General features: G+C 43.6%; 1 protein-coding gene across 1 annotated transcript; it reads right to left on the minus strand.

Annotated features, from left to right (window-relative positions):
• Positions 1-406: 406 nt before the first annotated feature.
• On the minus strand, positions 407-9,384 carry lyl1 (LYL1 basic helix-loop-helix family member). Its single transcript, XM_080760218.1, has 5 exons — positions 8,669-9,384; positions 5,888-7,371; positions 2,742-2,836; positions 1,514-2,424; positions 407-1,275 (listed from the first exon to the last, which is right to left on the minus strand). The coding sequence occupies exons 2-4, from the start codon at positions 6,583-6,585 to the stop codon at positions 1,856-1,858; spliced, it is 1,362 nt and encodes a 453-aa protein (XP_080616344.1). The 5' UTR covers positions 6,586-7,371; positions 8,669-9,384; the 3' UTR covers positions 407-1,275; positions 1,514-1,855.
• Between the last annotated feature and the right edge of the window lie 11,361 nt (positions 9,385-20,745).

A 20,745-nucleotide genomic window follows, 5' to 3' on the forward strand; every position in this document is an offset into this window, starting at 1 on the left:
TTAAAGCAGTACCGTAATCAATCTGTCTGCTACAGAACCCAAACAACACGGGCCTGGGTAGGGCTGTGGCTATTCACTCCATATCGTAAATGTAATGCCTGATGACGGATTAAGTGTTTTTTGGCTGGATTTTTTGTTAATGGATACTGTTTTTTTATTGCATTCTTGTAAGTTTGTTGTTCTATTTTTTAATTTTATCAAGATATTTAACTTTTTTTAATGTAATCTAATTGACTATTTATGGACACTTCAGAGCATAGAGCAAAGCCTACTTATTTAACACAGTGATATAACATGGTCTACTTTCCTAAACTGCTGATAGTAAAATGCTTTGAAAGTGTTGAGAAATCATGCTGACAAGAGGCAGTCTTTGGAGAGCGCAATAAGAGGATGTCGAATACGGAACAGCAAACTAAAGCACGCTTTATTTCTGTCTGGTACAAGTGTGTCACAACGTCCGTGGAGGCCGGGAGGGACGCCTTGTCAAACAAAAGAAAAAGGAACAATAGGGAACATCAAAAAACTAGCAACACGGTTTAATCAATGCGTGTCGGCCATTGGAGTTTCTGGAATTTCAGCACTGTTAGCGTTCCATTGTACTTTGAAGTTCAAGTCAGAGAAGGTAGCACATATGAACTTCGAAAAACTGGATTTACTTGGAAATCTACTATAGCATTCTGTTTTTGTAATGTTTTCTTTACCACACTGGGGGAACAATCTGTAAAAAATAACTGATCTACAAGCTCACAACACATCACATTGCGACACGTTGAGAGCTTGTAGTCCGGCTTTTTCTGAAAGAGCAGACGTATGAAATGGGATTAAATTGGTTAAACAGTCAAATTTGTTCGTCAAATTTCCATTTTATGTAAAATTTAATGTCTCTAAAATCTTTATCTGCACTAGACAAAGCAGCCTGTGGTGTACTACTTCTATGATGATGAACTGATTATGATGATGTTGACATCGTCGGACTACAGCAATCATTCCTAGATAATGAGAATGGATGAATTTGGCCTCGCTCACTCACACTCGGTCACTCCATCATGGCGGTGTTACAGTGAAATCGAGTGGACGTCTTGTGGTATTTATGCCATGTATTTAAACATCTCCATGTATGCAAGTCACATATTTTGGCACGTCACCAATTTCACCGTAGCACTGCCATGGTGGACTGGAGTGACTGAGTGTGAGTGAGCGAGTGGATGAGATTTGGGTTTGGCTTTAAAGGGACCTTTATAGAGCAATGGTTCCCAAAGTGAGGTCCGGGGACCACTAGGGGTCCTTGAGGGAGTTCCAGGGGGTCCCCTGCAGCTAAATGATATTTAGGGGTAGTATGGGTCTGTAACTCAGAGAATGGAACCAAATGTTCAGACCATGAGGCTTTTGAGTTAGAAATCTGATAGGTTGGTCCTAAACTAAATCCAGCTAGAGATATTGCCCAATTATATGAACCTGTGATTGGTCTTTTTATTTTAAATTTGTAATTAGTGGTTTAGTATGTTGCAGATACACGCCCTAAAACATAACCATGCTGGCCTCATTTTTATTTAAAGCACTAATATGTCTATTGAATATTGAATATTCTATAATGTTTTACACCGCGTCATAACCAGTGGTTTCCAGAAACACAGAGCCCCACAGTCTAGTTTGCACATCACATAACATCTACACACTCACAACTACAATATTGCATCACAAAAACGCTCGCATCGTGGGAGCTGATATTGCAGCTTTTCAGTAAAAAGACCGACATCAATTCCAGTGTCTCAGCTGTCCCATCTGCTGTATCCAGTCTGGCGTTTATCGTAACTCTCAGCTGATCGCACTCTTCCGTCAGCGATGTCCCATGATGTCATCGTTCATCATGTCTGGCCGCCACTGTCCTTATCTGATCCTTGACCTTTCCCAGAATTCCATGGGTCACCAGCGAGTTCTTGGCCCCGAAGCTCTCCTCGCTGTCCGTGTCACCGTAGCAGCTAGAGGTCACCGGGGAGCTTCCGAGGGCAATGACCGAATCAGTCGAGTCTCTGTTTCTGAGCGTGGTCACTAGCGCAGGCTGGGCAGCAGCGAGCTGAGGGCACTGCGAGGGGGGGGACGCGTCACGCTGAAAAAGGGGATTCAGTTCGTCGATGTCCGACCCGTCCTTCGGGCTCTCCACGTCCCTGGCCTCGTCCTCCGATAAACCTGGCGTCTTTTCTTGCGCCTGGTCGTTGAGGAGGGTGACCAGGAAGTTGATGTACTTCATTGCCAGTCGGAGGATTTCGTTCTTGCTGAGCTTCTTGTCGGGAGGGTGCGTGGGGATGAGTTTCCTCAGCTCCGAGAAGGCCCCGTTGACGTTCTGCTGCCGCCAGCGCTCACGGCTGTTGGTGAAGACACGCCGAGCCAGCTTCTGAGGAGGGCCTGCCGGGGGAGACGAATAAACTGCACAAACACACATATCGTATGTAGCAGATTATTTAATGTTCATACTGCATGCCTACTGCAGCCTTTTCATAAGCACACACACACAGTAGAATCCTCAGTGTTAAATTTAACTCGGAGTGAGAGAGAGACCTGTAACTTCCGTAAAGGACCATTTTACTCCATTTTACAGAGTTAAATTTGCACTGATGATTTTGCTGTGCACCTCCGTCCAAATGCCACACATTGCAAGCGCGCACAGACACTTGAGTGGACACGCACACACACACCTCATTCAGATGAATTATTTGATTTGATTACAACATAGCAAATCTTACAATCGTTGATCTCCAACTCAAAATGTGAAGAAGGCCTTCTCTTGATCCGGTTGTTGCCGAAAATGCCATAGTTGTTTGAGGGACCTAGGAAAGAACTACAAAACAGAGTAGAGTTGTTTGAGGGACCTAGGAAAGAACTACAAAACAGAGTAGAGATCATTGTTTGGGGGGAAAACACAGTACGGACAACATTTTTATAAATTACTAAACAAATCACCCCACTATGGACCTATACTGTACAACCAAATACAATAGAAATGTTATTGTTTGTTTACAATTTGTCTGCTATATTTTTGAGGGCCACTAGCCCATGCAATTCTGCATGGTCTAGTGAAGAGACTTTAATGTTTGTTTAAGGCTCTAAATGACGATTTAAGGCGTCATGTGGCCGATGTACAGTACCTACTACCTACAGTGGACGCGCCTCACTTCATTCCTCATTTTGTGAGGGGCGCTATCCCCTCCTAGGTCTAGCTTTGAGGGTTTGTGTTTGAATGCCATCAATGACAATGAATAGCCAGCTTTGAGTGTTTGTGTGAACACAAACATTGTGTAAACACAAAGACACAAAGGTGAGAACGCAAATTAAATTAAATTGTGTTTGGCCGGAATGAGATGTATGATGATAATCACATGTATTAATTAGACTATAATTAAATGTCCGAAATAGGAATGGCATGGTTAAAAGTGGTTGAATGATCCCAAATTGGCATGAATGCCAAAGGATGGATGGCGCTGGGGAGAGACTGGCTAAATCCATTAGCTGTGGTGTGATTATGCTGTGTTGATTGAGCGTGCACGCCGAGAGGGAGGCCAGGGTCATTAAGCCTGGCTACTGGCCTATTCTACTTCTAGGGTGTAGAATAGATCACTGTTTCCTGCTAACAAACGGGCCTGAGAGAGAGAAAGAAGAGATTTATTGCCAGATCTCCATGACAGATGTATACTCACTGCACTGGAGCTCCTTCCTTAAAAGGGATATTTCGCTTTCAAAAAAACTTTTGGTAATTTTATCGTCTACTCAGTTTTATGTGAACACCCCGGACAGTTTTAAAGTTGCTCGATTCAGTATTTAGATATTCGATATCCATTTTAGCTGCCCCACCCCCTTCCTATACAAGCCCATTGTAACTTCAAACTCCATTTTAACCATGACCCATCATTCTTTCTGGTAACTGATACTGTTCTGATAAGTGAGGGGCCCTTGTTCTTTCAATTAGTGTTTTCATTTATTTTTAATACCGGTAATTGTTTTGGAGGAGGAGGAGGCCGGAGGACACACATTTTTTAAGCTATATTTTAAAAATAAATTAAAACTGTAAATGAAAAAAAAAACACGGCCCCAGTATCAGTCATCAGAAAAAAGGACGGTTGTTTTCGATGAATCTATGATAGTTAAAATGGAGTTTGAAGTTACAATGGGTTTGTATAGGAAGGGGGCAGGGCAGCTAAAATGAATGTTTTTTAAAGTGAAATATCCCTTTTAAGAGAATCTGTTTAAAAATAAATCCTGCTCGGCTTACTAATGCGAAATAGATGAACAGTGTGATAACAGGTGGTATTGTAGGAACTGCCATGCCATTGATTGCCTTTTTCAGTGCCTGATTAAGTTCTGTTAATTTTCCTTTTTCAGGTGAAATGATAATGATAAAAAACTTAAAAGGATAAAGTGGAATATAAAGATGCAATGGTTTTTGCCTAACCGTGACCATATGAAAACATCTCTGCTGTAGATTACTGTATGTGTGCCTGCATACTACATAACTTGTTTAACTGTATATTTAGCCATATACTCTACACACTGTCCATTACATCAGCATTGGCAGATGTGCCCATTCCAGAAACACATATCCTGCTGTATGTTTCACAATGTATTCCCATAATAACTGTCTATAAATCACAATGGGATACCCAGCCAGCCGCACTCTGAAGTTTCACATGAAACAGAAACCCGGACAATCAGTATAACCAAAAACGGATCATTTCCAGAAATATTTATTCTTATCAGGAAGCCATAAAAGATGGCATGGTTATACAGTTGTGTTCCACCTCATCTCATACTAGTGAAACAGAAACGGTATGAAACTGTAACAAAAACAAATGGGTGTGAGAGAAACAGTGTGAAACCATGCACAGTATGTATACTGTACATGCCAGTGGTTCTCAACCTTTTCAGGCTGTGACCCCCAAAAATAATTATATTTGAACTGGGAACCCCCCAACCCTGACAAGCACTTAGAATTGTAGGAGTTGAGGAATTACATTATCGGTTCTGCAGATAAATATTTGCCTTGCTTTGTGAGCTTGTAGATACATTTTCATCACAATTTATTTTGATGCAATGATATTTTTTCTTTTCTTTCTGTTTGAGGAATTAATGTCTTATTTCACTGCTGGAAGAAACTGCAGTCACTACTTAATTGTAGTAGATAACAGTAGCACAATTTGAAATGTGCACCCTATGGCCAGAAACATTGACTATAGGGTTTGACTGGATTGCTGAATTCCTACAATGACCATACTGCTTTTCATCTGGGAACTTTTTTATCCAACGATTTTTGCAACCCATTTTTTTCACCCAGTGTCAATTGTCTAATGTAATCCTGGGCGCTGCACACCCTCTGCCAACCCGGGGAGAGCAACGGACTGACCTCATGCTTTCTTCAATGCATGAGGAGTCCAAGGCTCCAAGCCACTTCTTTTCACCTGAGAGGGGGGGAGTTTCCCCGGTTGGACGTAGCAGTGGAAGGAACAACCAGTTCCTTTCCCCTCCATCAGGCTGGCCAGGGGGAGCAGTATGACCAGGATTACTGCATGTTTTTTGTGAGGGTACCTACCCTAGGCCAGTGGTTCCCAAAGGGGTCCTTGAGGGAGTTCCAGGGGGTCCCCAGCTAAATGATAGTTTGGAACCAAATGGACCCTTATGGGTCTGTAACTCTGAGAGTGTACAAATGGAACCAAATGGACACCCCCTAACGGGTCCATTTGGTTCCATTTGTACGTGCTGATGACGCAGAGGAGAGAACCTACCAGGAAGTTCTCGCTGTGCTATACCGACTGCGCCACCGCGTCCCCCGCGGCTGCAAGCACTTTGAGTACTTTTTCCACCACTAGTGAATCCTATACCGTGACATGCATTTGCTCACCTGGTGAAGAAGGGGTGCGGGGGCAGGTACTGGTGGGGCATCACCCCCGGAGGAGGAGGGGGGGCAGACTGGCCTCCGGGGCTGCCCCCCGACTGCAGAGACGTGAACTGGGTGAGACGCAGGTCCCCGTTGGGCCCGTGGAGCAGCGCAGGGATCGGGTGCAGGGTGGTCAGAGGGGTGTTGGGGAGCGGCAGCGGGGGCTTGCTGTGACCCAGGCTGATGACCGGGATGTGTGGAGGAAGAGGAGCAGTGGTGGTGTTGTTGGAGGAGGTGAGAGGAGGACGAGGGAGGGGGGGCGGCGTGCACGGGGAGGTCTTCATGGACTCCGTGGCGGCCAGGAGGAGAAGAGGAGGAGGCGGCGAGGAGATGGACGGGCAGCCTCGCTCCTCCTCCTTCGCCGTCTCCATGGCGATGTCTTCGTCGTGGGGGTCGGGCAACGCTGCCATCGCGGCCACGACGGAGCTCTGAGGCGAGCTTGAAGCCGGGTGATCGTCCATGTCTCCCAGGTGTCCCCCAGTCTCGTTAGCAGGGTGCTGGGGGGGAGTGTCTGGGGACACTGGGAGCTGTTTCTGGAGGAGGGGGCTGTGGTGGTCCATGGAGCAGGAGGAAGAGGAGGAAGAGGAGGGGGAGGAGGAGGAGGGGCGAGGAAGGTCAGGGGACAAGGCAGGCAGACTGGTGTGGTTCATCTTCTCCATCATGGTGGCGGGAGGGGGGGCTTGGGGGAGAGTTCTCCTCGGCTGCTGAGCCGCTATTCTCCTCTGTACGTGACTCTGTCTTTCTCTCCCTCGATGCGTGTGGATATACTTGGCAATGTTGTTTGTGTGAATTCACTGTATGCGTGTTCACGTGTGTGTGTATGTGTGTGTGTCAGTGTGTGTGTGTGTGGCGTAGGGATCTATCTGGTTGGGTTTTTACTAGTCCTGTAGTTTCTCTGATCTACAAGGCCCTCCTAGTAAGCCTCCGTTTCTGCGTTCTGGATCGCAGCGAGTCCCACATATCGTGTAGTATTTTGTCGTACGTGTTTTTTCCAGTTTCCAGTTTCCATCAGACTGATGGTGGGTCGTCCTCAGCCCTTGCCTGATGCAGGCTGGTCCTCCCTGACTACGCTGTCATTCTGAAGGCCGCCAGGTGTGGAGTGTCGTGTGAGTGAGCTTACATTCACTTACATCCCTCGTCTAGAGCAAAAAAACCTGCAGAAGGTGTATGTGTATGTCTGTGGGGATTACAGTCCCTTCAGAAATAGAAGACTGCTTCTGTGACACTGTCTCTGTGTCCGGAGCAGAGATTGAAGGTGTTGCTGTGGTCTGGCTTGGCATGGATTTGTCTGTCAGTACATCCTGAGGCACTAGAGGTCTCCAGTGGCATCTCTTGATGAGTCTGTATATCTGTCTGTCCCTCTGTTTGTATTCTGAGGATATGAGTCAAAATCCTTTCATGTATTCAGAATGTCCCAGGGCAGTCAGATTGGATTGTAATCAAAGAGCCTGTTAAACAAAAGAATTAAGATTTTATAGAACAAAACAGACAGGATATAGAATAGTACTAGAAATAGTAAATTATTTTGAATTACAGTATAATGCATAAATCCTGACATCGATATTCACCAGTTTGGAATTTTTGCTTCGTTTTTCTTTTCTTTTTTTGCAGATTTTATGAATGGAGCATGTTCATCTGTTTAAATGTAAAGTTGAACTAAAAATGACTTAACAATGTGTGAATATGTAGTGTAAATGCTGTGGTTGTTTGTCTCGTGACATTCTGTAACGTAAAGGAGAGTCGTGCTGTGGTCAGTATACTGAAAGCCTCGTGTAAGAATGAAAAGGCTAAGGTTTTGCAAGAGTTGTCCTTCCCTTTATCCCTCTCTAATGATCATGTCCTAATTCTGGAAATGTCCTTCCTTTGTGGTGATATATAATCTGTATTGTCATGCTATTATCCTATTCCTAGCGAGTATACAGTGCTTTGTTTATACATGGTTAAAAGCCCCAAAGACAAAGATGCATGCCGTGTATAATACATTATTATTATTATGGTATAGTATGGTACTATTATGGTACATTTATTGTAAAAGCAAAAAGGGAAAAGAAATACAGTACATTAACATGTGATCACAACTACAGTTTGCAACGTATGATATATTTGCTAAATGCACTATAATTAACAATCTGTACGAATGTATGCTGTGAGTAGCAGCCCATGTAGCCAAATCATGCTAGTTGATTAAATTAATTTACTGACATTATTTTAAGAATTATGTCATGATTTTAATCTACTAATATTGCCTTAAATTTACAATTCTAGTAATTTTATCTATTGTAGAATTTTAGTTTTATAATAGTCTTATACTAATGTGAATGTGATTAATATTGTTTATTGTAATGCAAAACAAACTACAGGTATTTGATCATGAAAACATTACTCCTTTCTGCTGTTAATTTGTCTTTTATTAATTAATTTAAGATTATTGCGTAATTTGGCTATTAACTTGACTATTTAACTGGTGACATTGAACTCAACATGTGACACGTTGTAAGCTTGTAGATCTGCTATTTTCTTTTTAGCTAACTCTGGCTCATTTACATTGAGGTGAAAACTGACATGTTGACTAATAGCTTTGTCCCTGTCAAATAAATAAATACATTTCAGCTTTTTTATGTATGAACATATTTCAACATGGAAACGATTACGACGATTATGACAAAAATAATAGCGATTAGGCGATTCTGTAATAATTTTGACAACCCTACATGCCATAAACGACAAAGTGACAAATATACTCACACATTCAATGTGACCCTCAGCGTGCACACTGCATCTGGTTGAGTATAAAGGTCCACTATGGACCACATGTGCTGCTCCACCTTGTCCACTCACTGTGTTACCCTCCACTATGGACCATGTGTTCCTCCACCTTGTCCACTCACTGTGTTACCCTCCACAGCCACGCTGGGACCTAACGAGTTCCACGTCGGACTCCACAGACACGGGTCAAAAGTATACAGTAAAGTAGAGGTGGCAACCTGTGTGACACTCATTCGCTCAATCTCCCTCAAAAGGACACAAAACACCTCAATTCCCAACAAGCCACTCTGAGCAACACGAGGGAGCGTTATCGTACAACAACAACAACACAGTTCTTGTTCTTTGGCGTGAAGGAAGGCGCTCCTCGGGATGAAGACACGCTCGCTATACCAGCGTGGAGGTGAGAGACGGCATCAAGTCAGTCATGTCATGCATCGCCTCCCCCCCCCACCCGCCGCCCCCCGAAAGCTTATGTCATTCTTTCCCTCCCTCTGTCACTCCTCTCTCCTTTTCTGTCTGTCCTCCTTTCCCCCGTCTATCCCTCCTTTGCTCACTTTGCTCGCCAAGAAGACACAATGCAGTGGTCGGTTGCCAGTCTGAGAGTCCTGGTGTCGGCCAATGGTAGGTGTGGGAGAGAGAGGACGGCGGCGAGAGGCAGAGAGAGAGAGAGAGAGAACTGTGTCGCAAGGAGAGTTTTCCGCTCCCTACTGGACAAGAGGATGTGCAGTACAATATGGTGACTGCTGATAAGAGACTCAAAAGCTGCCTGTGGCCCGTAGATAAGAACCCCCCCCAGCAGCACCACCACCACCACCACCCAATACCAACACATGCACGCACGCATGCACACACACACACACACACACACACACACACACACACGCACGCGCGAGCATACTGTATACATACACACTCGTTTACACACATGCATGCGCACTCACACACACACTTCTCACACAAGTGCGCTTGCTCAGGGTTGTGTATGTGCACAAACATATATGCACACAATATACAATATACCATGATTCTGCCAGAGTGGTCAATCCCAGACGATGAAGGCTGTTGGATCGTTACCAAGAAGAAAACACAACAGGACTATAATAACAGACACACACACACAATGATATATATATATTTATATATTTGCAGGTCTTGTGCTAAAGCTGATTGTTTGGCATAATTCATCTCAGAGCGGTACTTTCCCCCGGAACCATTATGGCTCTAGCACAATGCTCCGGCGGCGGTACTGCAGCGTGTTTCTTTCTGTAGTAGCAGTGCATGATGGGTTGACATGGCCCAAAGGTCACGGAAAGAGTGCACGGAATATGGATGTGAACACAAAGGGGGAGCAATAAGCGAGAGTAAATCCCTGACTATAAGAGAGGGTGGTGACATCAGAGCGCACCTGTGCGTCGTTGATGACCAATGTGCCGTCATCTCTCCAAGAGCTCCATAACTTCCTTCCTGATTTCTTCCCCCTCCGTTCGCCCATTCCCTCGCCCAATGCTCTCCCTGTCTCATTTCCATTATATTCCTCTCTCACACACACGCTCTCTCTCTCTCTCTCTCTTTAGGTCAAGGGTGAATTCCTCCTTTTCATTCTCTCCGTCATTTCCTTCTTAGACAGTCTGTAACACAAACATTATAAAGGCTTTACAGTCGTGTGACCTTCCAGGTCCTGGGAAAATAAGGAGCAAATGTGCTGAGCAATGTTCTTCAACAAATCTGTCGTCGTCTTCATCTTCCTCCTCGTCGCTACAATCATCTGCATTGTTGTCGCCCACATCATCCACTCCAGAATTCATGTCAAAATAACAAATCTCATACGGTATGTGATGGTTTTTTTCATCATGGGCCAGATGAACCATGGCATGGATTGGAGACATTGTCATCATTTTAGTGTTTTGCATATGGCACCTGTGGTTCCTCTTGATGACTCTATGAGCTCGACTGATGTAGCTCCTGTAACAGCAACGATGTGTCAGCGGTTAGTGTCTGAATTTGCCTGTAACGTATTTAAAGATATGCGAGGACAGAGACAGCTCTTCTGGGAATAGTTGCTATGCTCGTCACCATGAAATTAAATCTGCAGTAAGTGTTTCAATTCATCCCCATTTACATGATGTACTGTAGGCCTAGATGTAGAGCAGTGTTCACAACCTTTTATCTTTTTATCTAATTGATTTCCAGATATAAGATTTTACATCAAACTGGACAGTTAGCATGTGGTTATGTAATTATCAGCCTGGCTATTTCCCAGGGAGAGAAAACATATATAATATAGAGTGGATGTCAGGCCATGTTCATCACATCAGGCCCCTCTCACAGCTTTGAATGGCAGGGCTATCATAGCCCTGTCACAGGGCTGTTTCTCTGAAACAGTTGGTCCGTTCAAACTGCTGTTCGTCACTGACTGCATCTCGGGGTCATACTTGCCATGTTTGAGACCAAACGGTCGGACGCTATCCGAGTTAGTGTGCACAGGAAATGTGCCACTGATCAGTCTAGCGGTTTGCAAGATAACACACACGCACACACCAGGGGTGGCTGGCCAGTGGCCACAGTACCAGGCATATGCCCGGTCTGGGCCAAATGTTAAATTAGTTGTCTGTTGGTTGTGTATCATTTATGTTGTACTGTAAATATGGTGGTGTTAAGGGCTTGTATTTCAAGTATTTGTATGGGCCTCCACCCGAAAAGTTAGTAGAGTATCTGTGCACTGGTTGTGGTGGGCCAGTCTGGGCCAAATTGTCGGGCCGAATTTTTGTCTCAGTCCAGCCCACACACACATACACAATACTCGTGCACACGCACGCACACAGAGACATTTTACACCTGGTCATTATACAGTACACTAAACACAGTGGTTAAACAGATAATCTATCCAGATGCCTGACTTTGACATTCACAAGCAGTCGATCCCTGACCCTGACTACTGTGGTCATGGTCCACGAAAAGATAAATCAAATCATACACAGATCTTTTCATTTGCAGGCCCCATGATGTGAACACCCAAACTCCACATCAGAAATAATAATAGACACACAACGATAACAGACGGCTTCCGTTTCTCCCTCGACTGAGGAAGAAATCAAGAGAGGATTGTTTTAATCTCTCACACACGCCTCCTCCTCCTGGCCAACATTACCTCTACACACACCCCTCCTCCTCCTGGCCAACATTACCTCTACACTCACCCAGCTCAATAAATGACACGTCAATAGGGGGAATTTGTGGATGATTGCGTGTGGATCATTGTGTGTGCGTGTGTGGGTGCGTGCGTTGGCATTGGGTGGTGGCTGCAGGGGCACCCTTCTTATCTCATTCCGTAAGAACACTGCACTCAATGAGGACATCATCACATTCACTGTTAAAGCCAGACTGCCAGTCCTTCCCACCAGACTCAGTCGTTCCATCTGGTTCACCAGCTCTCGGGTCCCGAGTCATTGTTCCATCTGGTTCCCCAGCTCTCGGGTTCCGAGTCATTGTTCCATCTGGTTCACCAGCTCTCGGGTCCCGAGTCATTGTTCCATCTGGTTCACCAGCTCTCGGGTTCCGAGTCATTGTTCCATCTGGTTCACCAGCTCTCGGGTCCCGAGTCATTGTTCCATCTGGTTCCCCAGCTCTCGGGTCCCGAGTCATTGCTTGCACCACACACACCACAGTGGTGTGGTACTCACATTTTTTACTTAAGTAAACATATCAATGCTGTGAAATATACAATATTGTGAAATTGTACATTTGTGAGATGTATTTCTTACCTTTTGTAAGTGAACTACTGTGTGTTGTATCTTTGGTGTGTTGCTGTGTATGATGTGTTTTTGGAAGCAACTTGAAACACTAAATTCAGGCTTTTATTTCCTCTAGATTAGATTATTGTAATGCTTTATACTCTGGCATCGACCAGTCCATGGTCCGACGACTGCAGTTAGTACAAAATGCTGCCGCGCGCCTCCTCAAGGCTCATACATAGTCTGGATTTTCGGTGGTTAGGTGACCACCGAGCTACAACATGACATCACGAGCCGCGGTGAAGAGCAAACCACCGCCACTGCTCCAGCCCTTTCTCTCTGTTTTTACTCACCACCGCTCAACGTTATTTCAGCTCCGGTGGTCAGCTCACCACCGGAGCGGTGGTCACCTCACCACCGAAAATCCAGACTATGAATAGGCACAAAAAAGCACAACCATATCTCCCCTATCTTGGCATCACTCCACTGGCTCCCTGTCAAATATAGGATTGATTTAACATTTTGATCATTGCTATTAAATCCCTCAATGGACTGGCCCCCTCTTACTTGGCAGAACTCCTTGAACACCATAAGCCGGTCAGAGCCCTGAGGTCAGCTCACCTCTCACTATTATTGACCCAGAACAGCCACACTTAAAACCAGGGCAGACCTCTTCTCTGGAATAGCCTTCCTCTCCACATCAGATCCATCCAGTCCATTGAGACTTTTGTCTCTGCTTAAGACCCATTTGTTCGACCTGGCTTTTAATCACAGCCTATAGTTTAAATTCCAACCTTTTATTTTGAGCACCTCTTATCTTAGTGTCTTATTATATCCATATGTTACCAACTTGATATTGATGTATTGATTCTTATTTGATTGTATTGCTGATGCTATATGTTTTTTTACTCGTACAGCACTTTGGTCGATGACGTGTCGTTTTTAAATGTGCTTTATAAATAAAGTTTTATTTGATTTGATTTGGGTGTAATTAAATGGACCCCTGGAAGAATAGCCATGCTTAGGCAAGTGCTAATGGGGATACATAATAAAGTAAAGTAAAAGTCCGGAATTTAAAATGTAGTAAAAAGTACAAAAGTATTGGCATCAGAATTAGAAAGTATTCAATATGCAGAATGTCTGTGTATACAAATCTTTTTGTAGCACTGCCCCTTTAAGGGTAGTACATAAAAGGGGTGGCCAAGTTTGAGGCCTCTGTTTGCCCAGAAGCCTGATTTGAGTGTTTGTTGTGGACCTGTCCTGGAGGCATCACAGCCTAGTACTGGGTAAGAAAACCTCAAACTAATGTTGATGCTTTGATAATTCATTTTGATTATATGGGGTAACCAGTGGCCCTAGTGCTTAAGGCGCATACTGTACCACATATAGGCTAAAATGCAGATTCGATTCCCGAGCAACCTTTGCTGCTTCTCTGTCTGCACCAATATAATATAACACTATACTGCATGAGGTTGTAGATCTGCTATTTGTGCTTGGTGACTGTTGTAATCTCTTGGTAAGGACCCTGGTCCGGTTCTGGCTGACCGGTAGTGTGTGTGCAGACTGGGTGGTGTGTGATAATCCAACTGAATTATTCCTGTGGTAACGGCGGCGATCGGACGGGCCCGGGAGAACAGTAATAACGGGACACTCAGACAGTATCTCGCCAAAGGTTCACAATTTATTACACACATACAGAATCATATATACTAGCTCTGGATCCTCGTGTCCTCATGACGTGCCACAGAGACATAACAATAACATCGGCTAGCAGCAAGTGTCCTTGCTCTCTGAGATGGCTTCAGTGGCTAAAGTCAGTCTGTTACAGTTCCTGGCAGTATACAATACATATCCTGTACATTTGTATATTCATGTACAAGTACACAGCATAGGCACTCATACACATATCATGTTGTATATCACAACAGTGACTCCATCGTACATCGCATCGGGCTTAAGGCCCAAATAAGGCCTATGACTCAGTCTCGCTGCCATGATCATTCACGTTCATTACTTATTCACTTATCACCCAATATGTTAAATGAATAAATACAGAAAGGATACACACAAACCCACTGGCAACCCACACACACACACACACACAGTGCTAAAGTGGACTCTGTAGCAAGGCTTCCTCCACTTCATGTAAACACTATTGTGTGGCGGGCGATAGGGATCATGGGGTCTAATTGAGGCAATATTCGCAGTGCGTTTGGTGGAGAAAGTGACAAACAATGCGGCGAGCTGCAGCCGGGACGGCCGTACAGTACGTTCTCTCCTCCTCCTCTCTTACAACAGATGTGCTCTGTTTATTTCTGCCTGATTGTACTACTGGACAGACACACTGGCCACGCAGCCTCAAACGCCACACAACGACACAGAGTCATCATTTACCATGATGATGATGAAGCACAAGAGGATGAATGTGCACTGTCAGAGCCTACTTTTGATGTAAATCATTTAACCCAAGAACTGCAGGCAGAGGCTGCAAATTCCTTCTAATTAAGTTGTTCTCACACCTTTTCAAATACTTTTTAAAACACTAGACCTGTACGTGCCCGTCGGCCACCGGCATACTTGGGAACGATGCAACTTGGGAACCTAATAATACCCATTGTCAACTTGTCATAGCACCCGTTTTAACTATCTGTCTGTGTCCCTTTTGTGCCCATACTGTATATGGAGATATCTGTAGTATGCAATACCTGTTGTCATAGCATTTTTACTGTCTGTGTCCCACATGGAGATCTCTGTATCAGTGCCTGTTTGTGAAGAGTGCAAACTGACTGAAAAGTGGACTGGTTAAGTAATCAATTGGCAGGTGTGTGGTTGCCATGGCAATCAATTGGCTGAGGCAGAGGCTGGAAATTGCACAGGTGAGGGGATTTAGGCTGATTAGGCTTAAAGCTGTAGGAAATACTTAATTAATATAGTGGTTTCAATGGTATTAATTGGTTCACTGAGTCCCGTGGTGGGAGTTCTGGTCTGGTTGTGATGAATATTAAGTAGTTGGTAGGGGGCACTGGGGGCCACTCATTGTAAATTTAAATGTATCCACAAAACTAACTTTCATGCTGGAATGAATGGAATTTTATGTGTAGATTGAAGGAGTCAAAGAATGTACTAATTATGGCCTTAACGGGGATCACACAGAGTGATACAAGGTTTTTTAATTGATATGTACTGGAGTGAAAATAGCCTGATAGGCTATCTCTGTTTGTTAGTTTTTTTGTGTGTGTCTTGTTTTGTGTTTTGGACCTATAGTGTCTCAACTTTGGCCCCTCTGTCGCATGGAACTATATCACTATGTTTTTGTGCTGCTGCTGGCGTAATGATACTGGACACAAGAAATGAGCAAGTTCCATAGTTGCAAGTCCAAAACTCTGAACTAAACCTTTAATGGTATTTAGCTGTAGTACAGTATATGTACTGTACCGATCTCCTTTCACCATCATATGCCTCGTCATCTCCACTCAGCAGGTGTTTGTAATCAAACTTCAGCGTCAAGGCGCGGAAATGTACTTGACGTTATTGAGCAAAAACAATTGTTTATTACCCGACACACCACTTGCTGAGTCACGAGAAAGTATCAAAAGCATTAAACTCATAAAACCAAATAAAACTAGGACTTTAAACATGGCCTTTTGTGTAATTATTTGGCATGTTTGTTGGGTTGTTTAGTTTTATCTTTAACAAGGAAACCCATGCAGGCTTAATTTTTGTTGATATTTGTACATCAGCGTTCATGGTGATTACAGTGCCCTGCTCCCCCGTAGTGCATTAGCATGTTGACGGTCACACATCACTCACTTCCCAGGATGCACCTGGCCAGGGGTAAGCAGGCGGACGCAGGGGACAGCTGTTTCCTGTGCACACTTCCTGGTTTGGCAGAGGAGTGTGTTGGTGGGGGGCAGCAGCAGCGGGAAAGATTTGGGTAGGGGGGAGCTAGGATTAGAGAGCTGGCGAGGCCTTCGGTCCCTATCCAAACAGGATATATCTGCTACGGCCGCAGGTGTGAGAGAACCAACGCTTGTAACACCCTCACATGCGTGCACGACACATGGCAACAAACACACCAGTGAGGAGTGAGGACCACTCTCACCCTGAGATATATTTTAGGCATAATTATTAAAGGTGAAAAAGTTCCCAACATTTTCAAAAACATTTAAAGATTTCAAAAATAGCAAATCGATCAGCTATTTTTGCTATTTGTTATACAACCACATAATGGTGCATGGTGGTTAAACTTGGGGTGGGGGGAGAAAGGTTTAGGAGAGGATGGTAGGATGCATGGAGAGAGTGATAAAGAGAAGGAAGGAGAGGAGAGAGGTAATTTTATTGTGTCCTGTCTTAGAATAGACTCACCCCAGATGAGAGAGAGGGAGAGAATGGCTGGTGGGATAATCAGAGTATAATAGGCTCAATCGATAGTTTCCTTGATTGTATGCTGCACACATACTGGTACATCTGAACACAGCACAGCAGCATGCTTTTGTTTTAATTGACGACTTAAATTAAAACTACGAGTATCTTCATATAATCGGTCCTCACTAATGTTCATGATAAAATAGCACCATTCTTACTACTCTTCTGTCTCAGAAGGGCTGTGGGCAGTACAGAAACCTGTCTTCCAGTGACATCATCAGAATAGGCAGATTTGTTGTTTTAACCAATTTAAAAATATATATATTTAGATTTTTATCATCGCCAGACCGATGGCTTTCATTATAGCATGGTAACTTTTCAGGAATGGAAAGCCTGCTGTTTCTATTAGCTTGGATTCCCCATCGATGATGTCACTAGGTTTCTGAACTGCCCACAGCCCTCCTATGAGACAAAGAAAAGTGAGGGGTGCTCTTATCATCGTACATCATCATGATGTAAAATTGTCTGTTCATTTTCAATGGGAATTTAATGTTTGTGCACATAGTATTGTACACCAAATGCTGGACATAGGAGGGGCTATCGCCCCTCAAAAATAGTGGTATTTTATCATGAACATTAAGGATTATCATATGAAGATAGGTTGAAAAGTGGTGAAGTCGTCCTTTAAGTATCTCTTTATTAACAGTAGAAGCTTGTACATTTCCTGCACAATAAACAACCTTGACCACTGTTCTTCTACTTCATTGACTGAGGTCCCCCAGGGGGCTGTATGTGGTTCACTCCTCCTATGACTGAGGTCCCCCAGGGGGCTGTATGTGGTTCACGCCTATTCCCAGCTTAGTGTGTGATGATTTGTTCGGCTGAGCACCCCATAACGATGGTTTGATTGGCTGAGCACCCCATAGCGATGATTTGATTGGCTGACAAATGTATGTATTGAGGATAAAAAAGTGAGGACAGAAAATTGAGGACTCCAATTGTGATTGGCCGCTGAGATGTTAGGACGCCAATTGTGATTGGTCGGAATGTAATGATGATGTATGATGTATGATGGGCAAAAGAGTGCCCCGCTCACTTCACATGGGTGTGATTTTTCAATCACTCCAAGGGCTATATCTTGCGCCACCCCTTATCCCTACTATTTAAAAAAACCTTTTAAAATAGTTCAAATAGCTGATCTACAAGCTCACAACGTATAGTTTAGGGATAAGGGATAAGGGTGGTGCAAGATGGAGCCCCAAAATCTCTGGGGTTCATGTGGTTAACCACTAGGCTGCCGTTCTTGCGATGTAATTGTATGATGTTTGCCAAGTTGCATATTTAGAGCTTGTCTCATAGTCATAGACAGGTGGACTTTTCATTAGGGTCTTTTTAAATGTTGTTGCTTGGGCCAAGTCCTGTCTTTTAATGGTAATTATCCCAGCAGTCCATCAGTGGAGCCTGAACAGGGTTAAAGCTACAGTATGAAAAGCCTTGCCAAACCACAGTTTGTGTAAGTGGAGCCAGAGGCCAGCATTCTGTTACAATGCAGAGCTACCCTGATGACCTCATACTGACAACCTCCCTCATCCATAGACAACTTCCACTCAACTTTATTTTCACAGTGCAGGTTTACAGGTGTAAAAAGCGGGTGAAAAATTGAATAGACTTTTAATGCCTTACAGTATACAGTAGACTGAGAGGGGGGGTTGACACGACGCAAAGGTCGTCGGGATCGGGAGTCGAACCCACGACACGCTGTCAGCCTTTAGGTGCCCAGACGGTTATACCAACCGTCCAGGCCTATCTGTCTGTACAACATATAACATTCTTAACGAGCAGTGAATCTGCAGTCCTGGACTGCAAGGTCAAGTTTATGATTACACACTTGCCAAATGCATAATACTAAGAGCAGTGCTGCACAAACCGTGGGTCACGACCAGGGGGGCAGTCAGACGGATATTTTGTGAAGCCACTAAGGAAATCATATAATGGCCTGTTGTGGCGCTGTCACTGGACCCAGAAAAACCCATAGCCCCATAGAAGTCCATGTATTTGGGCCCAACTTCACCTAGACTGTATTACCTTAATAAACATGGTCATGAATACTTTTTGCTTCCAGTCACTAGTTTAAAGTCTCATTTCTAATGTCATAATATTCTTTTTGGAAAATTATGGTCCCATTTATTAAAAAAATGCTACCGTTACAGTCTATGAACGGGATCCCCCACCCACTCGAGTCAAAATAAAAACCAACGAAGAAGAAGGGGGAAGTCCCGCCTCGTTGTCTGGGCCAGCCAATGGGCCAGCTGGCCTGAACTGGGCCAAAACGGATCTAGAAAGATGGCGACTTCCATTGCAAGGACTGACAGGCTTCATTTTACATTCACGTTAGACCCGCGGAACGCTTTGTCCATATTTTTTACAGTCTATGGTCACGACCCAAATATGCAGCATTAGAATGGCAATACAAAGTAATTTACATTTAAACAGTGCTGAACGATATGCACAAAATCAATCATTGAATCTTGATGATTAGGTCAAAAATTGTGTCAGATCCTATTTATAGGTGAGATATGACCTTTGACACGATCTACAATATAAGACAAAATACAGCCACCTCAATTGAATAAATTGTATTGTATTAACATACTCTACCATACAGATTGTACAACATTACATTTTAGTCGGTAAAAGGTTACATATGCGGTAGTACTACTTACTGCAGTGTTGTTTTTGGCAGCAAATTTCTATTTTAGTTTTAGTCATAGTCTTTGGAATGAAACTTCATTTAGTCTTAGTCATATTTTTGACAAAAATGCAATTTAGATTTTCTTTTCTGATTTTAACACTTTTTCACACTATTTACAAAATAGCTGATCTACAAGCTCACAACGCGTCGTGCTGCGACATGTTATGAGCTGAATGTGTCAATATATTTAATCTTAGTTTTATTCATCATAGCTTAGTTTTCATTTACGGTAGTTTCATTTAGTTTTCGTCAGTGAAAAAAGGTAATCGACTAAATTGTTTTGTCATGGTATTAGTTGATGAAATTAACACTGGCTTACTGTATGTCATATCCCAGTTATTTTGGTCCTCAGTCTAACCCTGTAAAGCCCAAATATACAGTACTATAAACTTATCATTTTTTACCTTTCAGAGGGTTTTTTTTTTTCACAGAATAATGGTAATAATAATGACAGTAGGCGTGTGTGGATGTTGTCTAGGTTGATCTCAACAGGACCAGACCTAGTATGAACACATTTGTTAAACAAAAGAACAGCTAAAGGTTATGGTCTTACATGGCTCACCTTCAACCCCCTCTGTCATCACCTGCCTTGAGTTATGTGCAAACGTTTACGAGTTCATGGCAGCTTCTCAAACAATGCTGTCTCATCCATTTCCCCTTTTGGCAACATCAATACAAATATTTCCAAAAGAGATGAGCAATGCCAATAGATAACACTGTGTGTGTGTGTGTGTGTGTGTGTGTGTGTGTGTGTGTGTGTGTGTGTGTGTGTGTGTGTGTGTGTGTGTGTGTGTGTGTGTGTGTGTGTGTGTGTGTGTGTGTGTGTGTGTGTGTGTGTGTGTGTGTGTGTGTGTGTGTGTGTGTGTGTGTGTGTGTGGTAACCTCGGGTCACGATGACACTGCGTGGAACAACAGCATTATTTTCTCTTCCTCTCATGTTTCTCACCATCAGCACTGCATGTCACACCATCCAAGTTCCACTCAGCCGTGGAAAGTAACTAAGTATATTTACTTAAGTACTGTACTTAATTTCAACTTTGAGGTACTTTTACTTTAACCCATTTAGACCTGAGGACGATTCTACAAATGTCTTCTAAATCCTGACAGTTTTCAGAAAAACTGACATAGAAAGGTTTCTATGTCAGTGGTTCTCAAACATTTTCATGTCAAGGACCCCCCAAAATTATATGTAATTGGGGAATCCAATT

The sequence above is a fragment of the Protomyctophum bolini genome (genome assembly GCF_963924005.1).
Source record: "Protomyctophum bolini genome assembly, chromosome: 3".
Classification (NCBI taxonomy): Eukaryota; Metazoa; Chordata; class Actinopteri; order Myctophiformes; family Myctophidae; genus Protomyctophum; species Protomyctophum bolini.